This window comes from Pseudophryne corroboree, chromosome 10, assembly GCF_028390025.1.
Source record: "Pseudophryne corroboree isolate aPseCor3 chromosome 10, aPseCor3.hap2, whole genome shotgun sequence".
NCBI classification, from domain to species: domain Eukaryota; kingdom Metazoa; phylum Chordata; class Amphibia; order Anura; family Myobatrachidae; genus Pseudophryne; species Pseudophryne corroboree.
The window spans coordinates 253,406,856-253,422,244 of NC_086453.1; the positions used below are offsets into that span (position 1 = coordinate 253,406,856).

Sequence of the window (15,389 nt, forward strand, 5' to 3'; positions counted from 1 at the left end):
ATGTTAAGTCAGTAATCACACCTCATTGCCCAAGGAGGATCAGGGTTCGTATTTGGTTTGCAAGACACACCGTGCAAGTGGAAGTTCCTTAAAAAACACACTATCACAGGTCTTGCAGACAAGCTGCTTTTTGAATTTTGCATTAGTTCTACTTATCATTCCCAATGACAGACAGTACAACAGTGAAACACGTCCCACGACTCAGTCATTGAAATAATTTGTGTAAAAGTCAGAAATGCAGTGCACCTTAAACACACAAATTTAGTACATATGTGTTTCACAGAAATTCCCACTAACACCCCTGCACCCTCCAATGTTGTAGGCGACACCAACTTTCTGCAAGAAGAATCAAGAAGTAATGTTAAAATGGCATCCTGTTACGTGCTTATGACTAAGTGTTTTATATATATACACTTAGATAACTTCTGTACAAACTAAACAGTGGTGCATACATAATACAAGCACTCTGCAAAATATATAAATTAATCCCTATCTATGTTTGATATATATATATATATATACACACACATTAGATCCCTTGTACCTTAGTATATCCTGCTACTGCCACTGCTGTCCTTTTATGATCCGCAGTGCAGTGAAATCACCTTGCTAAATACAGCGATCTTCCCCCCTTAGCTTATGCACATGTAATGCTGGCGGTCCACGGCAGCCGTTAGTGCTGTATGCGACCATTCAGGGAGGAATGACCCATGGAGCTGTACGTGGGTAGCAGGAGAGGCAAGCCGTGAGAGCCCTAGAGCGGTCTGCGGTCAGAGTGCAAGGGGAGCTAGTCACGGCAGCCCTTGCTGTTCACGGCTGGAGTGCAGGGAGAGGCGGGCCGCGGCAGCCATGGAGCTGTCTGGGGCTGTACTTACAGGCAGCATAGTAATCCCCTGGATGGCAGTAAATCACATGTGGGATCCGGGAAGTGGAGGATGCCCAGTGGCGGCCGTGTGGCTGACCGCTGCTGGGCTGGGCTCTGGAGTCACAATAAGCAGCGCACTACAGGATCCCCACATGGCAGGTGGCAGCATGAGCTGTCCGCCCTGCACCCCATGCAAAGGAGCGGCAGCAGTGTGAGCTGCCAAACCGCTCATTGCCTGAATCCAATGGAGGCTATGATGGGGCTTCTCTTCCAAGCTCTGTCCAGCTCCTTGATACAGCCTCAGGCTGAAATCAAAAATCAGCTACTGCTGATTTGTGGTCAATGGCGGGGCTCCTCTGCTGAGCACCAACAAGCCAAGTGCTGAAGTCTGCAGCCACAACAATCCCGGCCCCAAGCTTCTTCATAAACTGGGAAGGGATTGAGTGTAAAAATTAAAATTAAAAATCTAGTCAAAAATAGAAATAAAACTGTGGAGAATCGTCCACCTGTACCTTCCCAACTGAGGCACAGAAAAACACTGAAATCTCTATGGGAGTATGGAAGGGGTGGAGAGTTACTAATTTAAATATTTAAATGTGCCTATCCCTGCTAACACCCATCCATATCCCCAAGAGTACTCCAGTGACCTCTAGTGGATGAAAAAGAAATATCCTTATGTTTAAGAATTCCTCCATTATCCAACTGCCATCCACAAAGCATTCCAACATTGTTACACCAACCTTTACAACTTACAGTCTACCTCCTCACCCTCCCCACTCCACCCACAGATGCAGTGATTAAAAATTTCCTTTCCACTGCAATCTTCCCAAAATTATCTAGTGATGCAATTGATAACTTGAGTAAAAAGATCATGGTTGACGAAATAGAAGCTTCCATTAAGCTGCAGAAAACTGGCAACACTCCTGGACCAGATGGCATCACCTCCGCATGCTACAAAAAGTTAATGAGCCATCTAGTCACACATTAGCAATCTCTTTTAAATGAGGTCTTGTAAGGTGGCTCCTTCCCCATCAAAGTGCTTGAGGCTATGATTTTGGTGATACCAAAAGAGGGTAAGTATAGTTGCGCTAGCTACCGGCCTATCTCCCTTCTCAACTAAGATGTTAAAATATAGGCTAAAATACTGGCCAATAGGCTTAACCTGGTCCTTCCCACCTTGATCGACTACAATCAAGTAGGATGTACAGTATACCGGGGTGTCAAGTGCAGGACAATACCCATAGAACCATAAACTTAATTCACCTCATAATCTCACGAAGATCCCAGGCTATTATTCTCTTCCTGAATGCTGAGAAAGCATTCAATAGGATCTCCTGGTGTTTTTTGCTTCATACTATGCTGTCCTTTGGAATATCAGGGGACTTCCTTGATGATGTCACTGCCCTCTATTCCAGCCTATCTATTTGGGTCTCTATACATCACATCCCATCTGATCATTTTTATATTTCAAATGGCACCAGGCAGGGTTGTACTCTGTGCGAGTCAGGGACACCACCTCTAAAATTGCTCTCTTTGCCAATGATATTTTACTTATGCTTTGCCAACACTGGATCTCTCTCCCCAACCTTTACAGTCTCTTGAACCACTATAGCATACTGTCTGGATATAAGATCAACTACTCAAAATTGGAGGCCATGCTTCTTCATGTCTCCCCATGGAATGTGGAGTCTCTTAAATCTTACTATAGCTTCAAATGGCAACAAAACAAAATATAATTTCTTGGAATTTTTCTGAACCCCCCAAAATGACTTGCTATTCCAGGAAAATTTCCCACAACTTTTTACAGAACTTCAGTGGGACTTAGATCTGTGGAAGTGGCTTATCATTTCTTAACAGGGCAGGATCATAGCTCTCAAGATTAATATCACTCCCAAGTGGCTCTACTTTTTCCAAAATCTCCCAGCGGCGGTCCCCTTTTCCCTTCTCCATAAACTACAGCAGTTTGTCTTCCATTTTATCTGGAATGGCAGCTTCCCAAGGTTATCCTATACAATTCTCAATTTTCCTATCTCTAGAGGCAGTATAGGACTCACTAATAAAAAGATCTATTACCTAGTCATGCATTTTTCCCAAGTTACCTCCTCTTTCTCCCCTCCTGGGACCTCTTCTGGTATTCAGTCAAACTGCATTAACTCCCAGGATCTGTCCTCTTTATGGGAACTACAAACAAAAAAAAAACAAGGTCACCCCTCTTTCAGTTTATCTCTGCCCCTTAAATTCATTTTGAAAGTTTGGACCCAGTATTCTGCCAAACTCTATTACCTCTCCTGTCTCCCCACTCACCCCTATATAGAATAATCCAGACTTCCTGCCAGGACTTAATAACAACTGCATGAGACCCTGGGTCTCAGACTCCCATAAATTCCCCACTGATTTCAGTTAGATATCCTGGTCTAAAGGCAAGATACTGTATATTGTTTATGGCATGCTTCCTGATGCGGCTCTCCCTGATCGAAATCCCCATGAAATGTCCTGGGAAACAGACCTTGGCCCCCCCGCCTGATGAGGAAACCTTGAAAGACATAGGATTTGCTATTGACAAGTGCTTAATTTACACCCACCTTAAAGAAACATCACATAAATTGTACTATCACTGGTATTATACCAAAGCAATTCTCTTCCAGATATTCCCCTCTGCGTCGCCACTCTGCTTGAGAAATTGTGGCCACTGCTCGACCCTAGCCTATGTCTGGTGGACTTGTCTGGTGCTTGATCCTTTATGGGCAGAAGTCCATGCACTCCTGAATAGTTTATTAGAATCCCCAATACAAAAAGTTCTGTGTGTCTTCCAGACCTTTCTCAGCTTTTTGTCAAACTGGCCTAGCATATATTAGTCGCTGCTAAAAGCCTAATAGCTTGTAACTGGAAGTGCCATCTTACCCTCTTCCTCCATCCCAAATCTGGCATATGGCGACTGTGGAAAACATTACCTATTACCTCCATGATAGAGGACACATGTTTGCTCAGGTTTGGGCCTTTGGCTCTCACATGAGGTTAACCCTTCCTCTCTGCTCCCCACATCAGGCTCCTTCAGCTGATGCATGTGTGATAAGACAGAACATCTCACTCCTTCATTAATTCTCCTCAGGCTATTCTTGACTTATGCTGTTCTTCTTATCAGAGGTGCAAGTATAAATTTTTTCTTAGTGGTACTGATAGTAAAAATGGGCATGGTCATGTGTCGCGAGGGGGCGTGGTCACACAAAACTAGGGGAGTGCTACATGACAATAGGGGCATCGCCACATTATGCCACACACCATAATGCCCCTTACACATTAAGCCATACACCATAATGCCCATTACACATTATGCCACACATTGTAATGCTTATTATACTTTATGCCACACACCGTAATGCCCATTACACATTATACCAGACACCGTAATACCCATTACACATTATGCGACACATCATAATGCCCATTTCACATTATGCCACACACCATAATGCCTTACATATTATTCCACATAACGTAATGCCTATTACATATTATGGAGTATATTTAATTATTGTCAAATCGTCTTCGACAGAGAGGATCTGACACCTTAGTATTCAATTTGCAGGCATTTCCGACAGGTTTTTGCCCGTTTTCAACAATGCCTATCCAATATTTTTTTAAGTTGAATCGGCATTGTCGAAAAGGGGCCAAAAAACTGTCGGAAACGCCCGCCAATTTGACAAAATACGTGGATCCACGTGTTTTCCAACAAGTTGGAAAAATGTCACTGGACTTGAATAGATCAAATCCAGATTCGACCTAAAAAAGTTGGAAAATTATGTTTTTCCGACTTGTCGGGAATTCTGACAATAATTGAATAGACCCCAATGCCATACACAGTTAGGCCACTGACACTATTTTATGTCCCACACACAAAAATGCCCCTTATAAATTATACCCCAGCAGTGGGCTATTTCTTAATGGTGCTCTGTACCACCCAGTACCAATCTACTTTCAGCACTGCTTCTTATTTCCTTCACTGTTTTTCTACCACAGATGGCACCCTTTTTGTAATACCTATCTGTCAAGTGTCAGAATTAACTTTATTTTCCATTTTATATCGGTCCTGTTCCCTTCCTCTATCCACATCTTTCTCCCTCCTCTCTCAAGTAATGTAACATTTCCCATTATTTGTTGTCTGCATTATTTGCTTCTACTGTTCATGTTACATGTATAAAGGCTCACACATTTGGCCTATGCTTCTCTTACTTTGCAACTACTTTTGTTCTCTTTTGTGAGCACTCAAAATAAAGAATAAAAAAAAATATATATGGATGGATTAGACCACTTCAAGGAAACACCCAGGCTTAAATTTATCAAGCTTGGAGAGAGTTAAAATAGGATTTTAATTACCTACTGGTAAATCCTTTTCTCGTAGTCCGTAGAGGATGCTGGGGTCCATTTTAGTACCATGGGGTATAGACGGTTCCGCAGGAGCCTTCGGCACTTTAAAACTTTTCAACAGTGTGAACTGGCTCCTCCCTCTATACCCCTCCTCCAAACCTCAGTATAGGAACTGTGCCCGAGGAGACGGACAACTTAGAGAGAAGAATTTACATTAAACTAGTGGCGAGATTCACACCAGCTCACACCTTATAAAACATGGCCTTCAACATAACCCATGCTAACGTGCATGCATAACATAACAGCAACTGCTGTAAAACATCTTAACACATGAGAACCTGTGTAAAAAGACAAAGCGTAATTTGCAGGAAAAGTGAGCACTGGGCGGGCGCCCAGCATCCTCTACGGACTACGAGAAAAGGATTTACCGGTAGGTAATTAAACTCCTATTTTCTCTTACATCCTAGAGGATGCTGAGGTCCATTTTAGTCCTATGGGGATGTTCCAAAGCTCCCAGTATGGGCGGGTAAGTGCTAATGTTCCTGCAGAACTGACTGACCAAACTGAAGGTCGTCAGCAGCCAAGGTGTCACACCTGTAAAACCTAGCAAATGTGTTTGTCCCTGACCAAGTAGCTGCTCGGCAAATTTGCAACGCCGAGACCCCCCGGCAGCCGCCCAGGAAGAACCCACTTTCCTTGTAGAGTGGGCCTTTACCGAACTCAGTAACGGCAATCCTGCCGTGGAATGAGCGTGCTGAATGGTACTTCTGATCCAGCACGCAGCATTCTGCTTAGAAGCAGGACCCCCAATCTCGTTGGGGTCATAGAGGACAAACAAAGATTCTGTTTTCCTTATCCGAGCTGTAAGTTCTCAACGCTCTGACGACATCGAAGGACTTTCAAACGGCTGAGGTGTCAGAAGCCACTGGCACCACCACAGGTTGGTTGATATGGAAATAAGACACAACCTTTGGAAGAAAATGCTGACGCGTCCGCAGTTCAGCTCTATCTTCATGAAAAATCAAATAAGGACTCTTGTGTGACAGAGCCCCTAATTCAGATACTCGTCTGCCTGAGGCCAAGGCCAACAGCATGACCACTTTCCAAGTGAGAAACTTCAACTCTACCTCTTGTAGAGGCTCAAACCAGTCTGATTTAAGGAACTGCAATACCACATTAAGATCCCATGGCGCCGCAGGAGGCACAAAGGGAGGTTGAATGTGCAGAACCCCCTTCACGAACGTCTGGACCTCAGAAAGGGAAGCCAACTGTTTCTGAAAGAAAATGGACAAGGCCGAAATTTGGACCTTGATAGACCCTAATCTCAAGCCAGCATCCACACCTGCCTGTAGAAATAGGAGAAGACATCCTAAATTAAACTCCACCGCAGGAGACTTCTTGGATTCACACCGAGATACATATTTTCTCCAAATACGATGGTAATGTTTGGACGTTACCCCTTTCCTGGCCAGAATAAGTGTGGGAATGACTTCATTGGGAATACCCTTACGGGCTAGGATCTGTCGCTCAACAGCCATTCCGTCAAATGCAGCCGCGGAAAGTCTTGATAAACAAACGTCCCCTGCTGAAGCAGGTCCTCGCGAAGAGGAAGAGGCTGAGGATCTTCCAGTAATAACTCCTGAAGATCTGGATACCAAGCCATCCTTGGCCAGTCTGGAGCAATGAGAATTGCTCGAACCCTTGTTCTTCTGATGATCTTGAGAACTTTTGGTATTAGTGGAAGTGGAGGGAACAGATACACCGACTGAAACACCCACTGAGTCACCAGTGCATCCATTGCTATTGCTTGTGGGTCTCTCGACCTGGAACAATATTTCTGAAGCTTCTTGTTGAGACGTGATGCCATCATATCTACTTGAGGAACGCCCCAACGATATGCTACCTCTGCAAAGACTTCTGGGTGGAGGCCCCATTCTCCTGGATGGAGATCCGGTCTGCAGAGGAAGTCTGCTTCCCAGTTGTTCACTCCCGGAATGAAAATTGCCGACAGAGCTTTTGCATGTCTTTCTGCCCAGAGAAGTATCTTTGTCACCTCTGCCATTGCCGCTCTGTTTTTTTGTTCCGCCCTGGCTATTTATGTAAGCTACTGCCGTTACATTGTCTGACTGGATCTGTATGGGACGACCTTGAAGAAGGTGTGCCGCTTGATGAAGGCTGTTGTACACAGCTCTCAATTCCAGAATGTTTATGTGAAGGAGTACTTCTTGACTTGACCATCGTCCTTGGATGCTTTCCCCTTGCGTGACTGCTCCCCAACCTCGGAGGCTTGCATCTGTGGTCCCTAGCATCCAAGTCTGAATCCCGAACCTGTGTCCCTCCAGGAGGTGAGAACTTTGAAGCCACCACAAGAGTGGCTTTTGTTGACAGGATTATCCTCCGGTGCATGTGTAGGTACGATCCGGACCACTTGTCCAGTAGGTCCCATTGGAACACCCTGGCGTGGAATCGGCCAAATTGTAGAGCCTCGTAGGCCGCTACCATCTTCCCCAGCAGGCGGATGCACTGATGAATTGATACGCGTGCTGGTTTTAAAACTTGTTTGACCATCCTCTGGATCCCCAGAGCCTTTTCCACCGGTACGAATACTTTCTGTGCTTCCGTGTCCAATATCATTTCCAGAAATGATAACCTCATTGTGGATTCCAATTGTGATTTTGGAAGGTTTATGATCCAACCGTGCTGTTGAAGCACCATCAGGGAAAGTGCAATGTTCTGCACTAGTTTCTCCCTGGATCTCGCTTTTATGAGGAGATCGTCCAAGTATGGGATGACTTTGACTCCTTTCTTGCGAAGAAGAACCATTATCTCCGCCATCACCTTGGTTAATATTCTTGGAGCCGTGGAGAGCCCGAAAGGCAATGTTTTAATCTGGTAGTGGCAGTCCTGCACCGCAAACCTCAGGTATGCCTGATGCGGCGGGTAGATGGGAACATGTAAATAAGCATCTTTGATGTCCATCGATACCAGAAAATTCCTTTTCCTCCAAGCTGGAGATCACTACTCTCAGGGATTCCATCTTGAATTTGAACCTTTTCAAATAAAGGTTTAGATTCTTTAGGTTTAAAATCGGTCTGACCGAGCCATCCGGTTTCGGCACTACAAACAGGCTTGAATAAAACCCTTTTTCCTGTTGTGACACAGGAACTAAGGAAATTACGTTGTCTTGACATAATTTCTGTATTGCATTCAGCACTTTTGCTCTGTCCTGAACAGAAGCTGGTAAGGCTGATTTGAAAAATCGGCATGGGGAAGGTCCTGAAATTCCAATTTGTACCCTTGGGATACTATCTCCAATATCCAAGAATCCAGATCTGAGTGAACCCAGACCTGGCTGAAAGACAGTAGACGTGCCCCCACCCGATCGTACTCCCGCAGGGGAGCCCCAGCGTCATGCTGAGATTTTAGCAGAAGTAGTTGTTGACTTCTGCTCCTGCGAGCCTGATAGTGTTGTAGATTTTTTACCTCTTCCTCGCCCTCTTCCTGCAAAGAAGGGGGTACCCTTTGCCTTTTTGGACTTGTTGGGCTGAAAGGATTGCATCGTATGAGAATGAAATCCTTTCCTAGGTGGAGCAGCTGCGGAAGGCAGAAATGCTGACTTGCCTGATGTAGTTGTTGAAATCATGGCATCCAGCTTGTCTCCAAAGAGGGCTTCTCCATTGTAAGGAAACACCTCAATAGTCTTTTTTGATTCCGCATCAGCATTCCATTGGCGAATCCACAGCGCCCTGTGGGCTGAAATCGCCATAACGGAGGATCTTGAACTCAGCAACCCAATATCCTTCATAGCTTCAACTAAGTAACCTGCAGCATCTTTGATATGGCCGAGAGTTAGGACTATTTCATCCCTGTCAGCTGTGTCTATGTTAACAAGCAAGTTGTCAGACCATTTTTCCACAGCGTTACCTACCCACGCACAAGCAATGGTGGGCCTGAGCACCGTTCTGTTAGCCGTATATATGGATTTTAGGGTTGTTTCTAATTTACGGTCAGCTGGATCTTTTAAAAAGGGTCAACCAGGGGCAGGCAAAACTATTTTCTTAGACAGCCGAGAAACTGAGGTGTCTATCATTGGGGGTGTCTCCCATTTGTGCCTGTCTTCCTCAGGGAAAGGGTACACTACATGTATCCTTCTGGGAAGGGTACATTCCTTCTCAGGGTTAGCCCAGGATTCTTCAAAGAACGCATTAAAATCCTTTGAAGGAGGAAAAGTCACAACCTGCTTTTTATTTAATTTAAAATAATCCTTTTCCTCTGGGACCAGTGTTGTTTCAGGAAACTCCAACACTTCCTTTATAGCAACTATCATACATTGTATGCTTTTGGCTAATTTTGGGTCTACCCCTCTCAAATCCCCAGTGTCGACGTCAGAGTCGGAATCTGTATCTGTGTCACCTTGCATTATCTGGCCAGAGACCTTTTCTGGGAACTGGATGGGACCCGAGTGGATGATATGGAGGGGTAAGTAAACAGTGCATCTTCCACAGACTGCCTCCAATATTTAGTCTGTTGTTCAGACTCAGAGAATTTCTTTGCAAGCATTGACATTATATTCTTTTGCTACATTCTCACCCACTCCGGCTCCTTCTGAGAGGGAAGGGCAACCACATTACCCTCTTGTGCATCTAAAATGGATTCTTCCTGGGAAGAACCCTCCCCAATGTCTGACATGTTGCACACTTGTACACACTTGTACACACTTGTACACACTTGTACACACACACACACACACACACACACACACACACACACACACACACACACACACACACACACCCCTATCACACAGGGGAGCTATTGGAGACAGACTCACACTCAAGTCTGTCAGAGAGACACAGAGGGATTTGCCAGACCATACACTGCGCCTTATTGTGAATTGTGGAAATATTACCCACTTACAGCGCATATACCAATAATAGGCCCACAGACCTAATTATAATGAACACTCTCTGCCCCTTCTATAACACCCTGTACTTGTATCAGCGTTGTCATGAAGAGAAACAGCATTCAGGAGCTTCACACTGGAGTTTCTTCAGGAGAAAATGGCACCCAGTGTGTGTTCTGGCAAGTCTGAGGAGAAGCCCCGCCCTTCAGACTCAGCAATGTAATATTTATACTGGCTGGGGATGGCACATCAGCGGCTGTACATGTATGTATCCCTTTTGCCAGTGAGAGTAAGGTTTTAAAACATGCCCTCAGAGCGCCCCCCCTCCCCCCCCGCGCTCTGCACCCTTGTGCTGAGAGACATGGCGCGCGCTGCGCGTGTACCTGTATGCCGCCAACGATGACCGGAGGATCCCCTCTCTGTAGGACTACGGTAATATACTCACCAGCCTTCTGACTTCTGGCTCTGTTAGGGCGTGGCGGCAGTGCTGTGGGAGTGAACGCTGGCCAGGCTTTGGTTGTGTTCAGTACCCTTCAGGAGCTAATGGTGTCCTGTCAGCGGAAGCAGAACCATTAACTAATTGAGAAGTTGGTTCCTACTTCCCCCCCTAAGTCCCACGAAGCAGGGAAGCTGTTGCCAGCAGCTCCCCTGTAAAATAAAAAAACCTAAGAAAGTCTTTTTCCAGCAAAGCTCTGTAGAGCTCCACTAGTGTGCATCCAGTCTCCTGGGCACATTTTCTAAACTGAGGTCTGGAAGAGGGGCATAGAGGGAGGAGCCAGTTCACACTGTTGAAAAGTCTTAAAGTGCCGAAGGCTCCTGCGGAACTGTCTTTACCCTATGGTACTAAAATGGACCCCAGCATTGTCTAGGACATAAGAGAAAGTGGAGAGAGATATAGTTCCAGCCAATCAGTTCTGTCATTTTTCAAATACATCTTGTAAAATGACAGTTCGACACTGATTGGTTGGTACAGTACTTTAACTGTCTCCACTTTATCTCTCTCCAAGGTTTGATCCATATCCCTCCACTGTGAAATTAGTTAATCTTCAGTAAGCTTGCCTACTTAGCAGCATGACAGCCAACTAGAAGCAGTTTCTTACACATCTCAGCTAATCACAGAATGAGACCATAGTACCTGACTGGTTGCTGATTATTACGTTTTATTACTTTTCCTTTCTGTTAATATTGATATACCCAAAAGCTAAAGACTGGTGGCGCCTTATTATTGAACCCCCAGGAAATATTAAATTCTGATTTTACTATATACTGTTACTATTAAAGCATATATGGGTTGTTTGTGTTAGAAATAAACACTTGAATAATATAACTGGTTGTGCTATTGGTTGTACAATAGGCATTTCTGTATAAAAATACACAAACTTGTTGACTTGTTTTTAGCATAGAGATAAGTGGAGAGAAATAAAGTATTAACCAATCAGCTTCTAATTGTTATGTTACAGGCTGTGTTTGAAATATGTCAGGAGCTGATTGGTTGGTACTTAAAGGGGTATATTTACTAAAGTGCGAGTTTCAAGAAGTGGAGTTGTTGCCCATAGCAACCAATCATATTCTAGCTATTTTCTTCTAGAAGGTGCTTTATAAATAATTCATAGAGTTTGATAGTTTGCAGTGAGCAACATCTCCACTTCTAAAAACTTGCACTTTAGTAAATATACCCCTATTTCTCTCCACGCTTTGTTAAATATCCTCCTAAATCTGTTACTTTTTATTACGTTGTTATGGATTACTGTATATGACATATTTTTTTATACTGATCCACAGTTATCATTAATTCATTTATTACATACAGGGGGTCATTCTGCTTTTTGTCGCGGCCAAGCGAACTGGTCCCTACTGCGCATGCGCCGGTGCTGTAGTGCACCGATGCATGCCAGACGGCCAAAGGCCATAGCAGGGCTGTGATCGCCTCTGCCTGATTGACAGGCAGAGGCAATCGCTGGGCGGGAGGGGGCGGAATGGTGGCGTTTGGCCGCCGTTTCGTGGGAGCGGTCCGGCCAACGCAGGCATGGCCAGACCAATCGGGGGGCGGGCCGCAGCGGCTGTGTGACGTCACATGCAGCCGCTGCGGGCCGGGGAGCGATGAGTAGCTCCCGGCCAGCACGCTAAAGCTGCGCTGGCTGGGAGCTACTCTTGAAGTGCAAAGGCATCGCCGCTGTGCGATGCCTTTGCACTTCTGCGGGGGTCGGCACTGACATGCGGGGCGGACTAGCCCTGTGCTGGGCGTCCCCCAGCATGTCAGTGTGAGTGATCGTAGCTGTGCTAAATTTAGCACAGCTACGATCAACTCCGAATGACCCCCATAGATATAAACTTTCCTATCAAATTGCATTCACTCTGTACAGTCCACACATATCCTCACAACATGTATTCTCATTCTTCACTTTCCCTTCCTCCTGACCACGGTTCATCATTGCTGTGTGACCAGGGGCGGATTGGGAACAAAAACCGGCCCTGGAAAAATTTGTACTAGTGGCCCCACATGGGCAGCACCAGAGGTGTAAGGTCTAGCCATGGGCCATGGCAGCAGCACCCTCCCACAAAACTTTCCAGATAGTGGGCATGTCCAGCATCAAGGGGGAAGATAAAAAGAAATAAAATTAAAAATTATGAGCACATTGTATGATACACCTTCAGAACTTAGGAAACTATATCATTCTTTAGAAATATATATTTTCTTGCTTATTACACCAACCGTATCCCAATCACTATTCACTCACTCTTATATGTCAGCCAAGCAGGCATACAGAGCATACACTAGATCATCTGCAATCACAGGCTAAGTGGCAAAGTAATTTTCATATATGCAAATTATTTAGCATCTTATTCATTATGTCTATAAAAAGGACCACATGTCCTCAAACAAAACAGGCCCCACGTGTGCGCCGGCCCACCGGGAATCTCCCCTGGAACTTATGGCCAATCCGCCTCTGTGTGTGACCATATCATACAGCCCACCAAGAACCTTTGCAATCTGGTAGACAACTATGCAATAGATAGCACCAATCCTTGTGTATCCATGTCTATTTCCCTATAGATTGTAAGCTTGTGAGCAGGGCCTTCCTACCTCTATGACTGTTTGATATTACCCAGTTTTGTTATATCACTGTGTCCAATTGTAAAGGACAACAGAATTTGCTGCATTATTTAAGAAACTGTAAATAAATAAATAATATACAGATAGATATATAATGATAGTTTTTATTCAGTCATCTATTTTGTATTTGTAACTTGAGGTGAGTACCAGAACCTTTTTTACAGATGACTGATAGATTTTTCTTTAAAGGAAAAGAAAACAACGTTTTACCTACTCAATGCTATTTTTGTTTGAAATGTCAGCTACTGTACATTGGGCTGAAACACCTTGTTTACCAGCAAATGACCATGCTGCAGCATACAGTCTCGCTCAGCAAGTTTTACAAGCCAGTCACCTGCACTATACCTGCAGTGTAATGCTGAGTTTCTTCAGATATCTCAATTACGGCTTTTTAGCTGGGTGAAATGCCAAGTAATACAAGTTTTCTCTAGCTGCAGCTATTACTTCCACACCTATATATACAGTGTAAATGCGAAAGCACTCACTCACACTTACTCACTCACTGGCTGACTGACTGACTCATTATTAATTCTCTTACTTCCTGATACGTTGGGAAGATGAAATTTAACATAGGTATTCTTCAATTGGGAAATAGGAATATTACGTAATTAGAATTTTAATAAACCTCCCCTAAGGGGATGAAAAGGGGGTTGACATAATGACGTCATTACCAATGTGTGGCTTGCGTTGCATGAACAATAACGTCCAAATGGACAATAGGATCAAAATTTGGATTGCACCTCCAGTGGGTAGAATTTAATTAACTACAAAAATGGTCCTGACACTTTTTACCACATCTGCTACGGGTGCTCATCAGGTAACGCCAAGAACCATGGATTAATATTTGCTTAGATTAAGACGTCTCAAATTAACGGGGGTCATTCCGAGTTGTTCGCTCGGTAAAAATCTTCGCATCGCAGCGATTTTCCGCTTAATGCGCATGCGCAATGTCCGCACTGCGACTGCGCCAAGTAAATTTGCTATGCAGTTAGGATTTTTACTCACGGCTTTTTCATCGTTCTGGCGATCGTAATGTGATTGACAGGAAATGGGTGTTACTGGGCGGAAACAGGCCGTTTTATGGGCGTGTGGGAAAAAACGCTACCGTTTCCGGAAAAAACGCAGGAGTGGCCGGAGAAACGTGGGAGTGTCTGGGCGAACGCTGGGTGTGTTTGTGACGTCAAACCAGGAACGACAAGCACTGAACTGATCGCAGATGCCGAGTAAGTCTGAAGCTACTCAGAAACTGCTACGAGGTGTGTAATCGCAATATTGCGAATACATCGTTCGCAATTTTAAGATGCTAAGATTCACTCCCAATAGGCGGCGGCTTAGCATGAGCAAATCTGCTAAAATCCGCTTGCGAGCGAACAACTCGGAATGACCCCCAACATCTCTATAGATTTACCAGATTATTAACACTCATCACTTATATTTACAACCGTGAAAATCAGAAACTCCCGTGCGAAGAACGAGTAGAACAGCTACTTGTAATATTTTTTGATATGACATACAGGAGCATACACTGTATTTAATAATTAAGGGTATTTGGTCACTATTAATATAATATCTTATCACCACTTAACGTGGCAATAAGATATTAACTATCTGATGGGATCCCGTCCTGCAATGTGTAAAAGTAATGTGGTCATTCTAGTATATTCTACTCCAAGCTATTGTGCATGAGCCAGTGTATACGTTGAGGGGATCTGTAATATTTGCTGGTATTCCACAAATATTATTTGCCTACTCTCTCAAGTATGTTTTGGATGTTTCCGAAATTGGAGAGTGAGTTTGATGATGCAATTCACAGTGAATTACATCAATATGGCCACGCCACAAAAAGTTTTACAAAGTTAACATCCCTGCTATAAAGTAAAAAGTAAAATACAGTTTTCGTAACACATTTGATAAAAATTCTGCATAGACCTAATGGGACCTGATATGAACTTTCTTGCGCCACAAATGATTTTATACCTGAAGAGAATGCATCATTCAGAAACGTAAACAGAAAGTCTGACTCTTTATCAACTTGCCGAGTTTTGGGGTCAATCCTGTAGAACATATCCAGATATTTCTTTGCATCAAAATTATTGTCATACACAGGATCTTCAGATGAGGATACAATCGCCATGGTTTAC

The 15,389-nt window shown here is 44.2% G+C and overlaps 1 protein-coding gene across 1 annotated transcript in view; it reads right to left on the minus strand.

The window, feature by feature from the left end:
• Positions 1 to 15,389, minus strand: part of LOC134965479 (nicotinamide N-methyltransferase-like) — a 75,249-nt gene extending 59,860 nt beyond the window's left edge. The window contains exon 1 of the mRNA XM_063941891.1: positions 15,226 to 15,389. Coding sequence (XP_063797961.1) covers positions 15,226 to 15,382 — 157 coding nt within the window. The 5' untranslated portion in view covers positions 15,383 to 15,389. The remainder of the gene's footprint in view (positions 1 to 15,225) is intronic.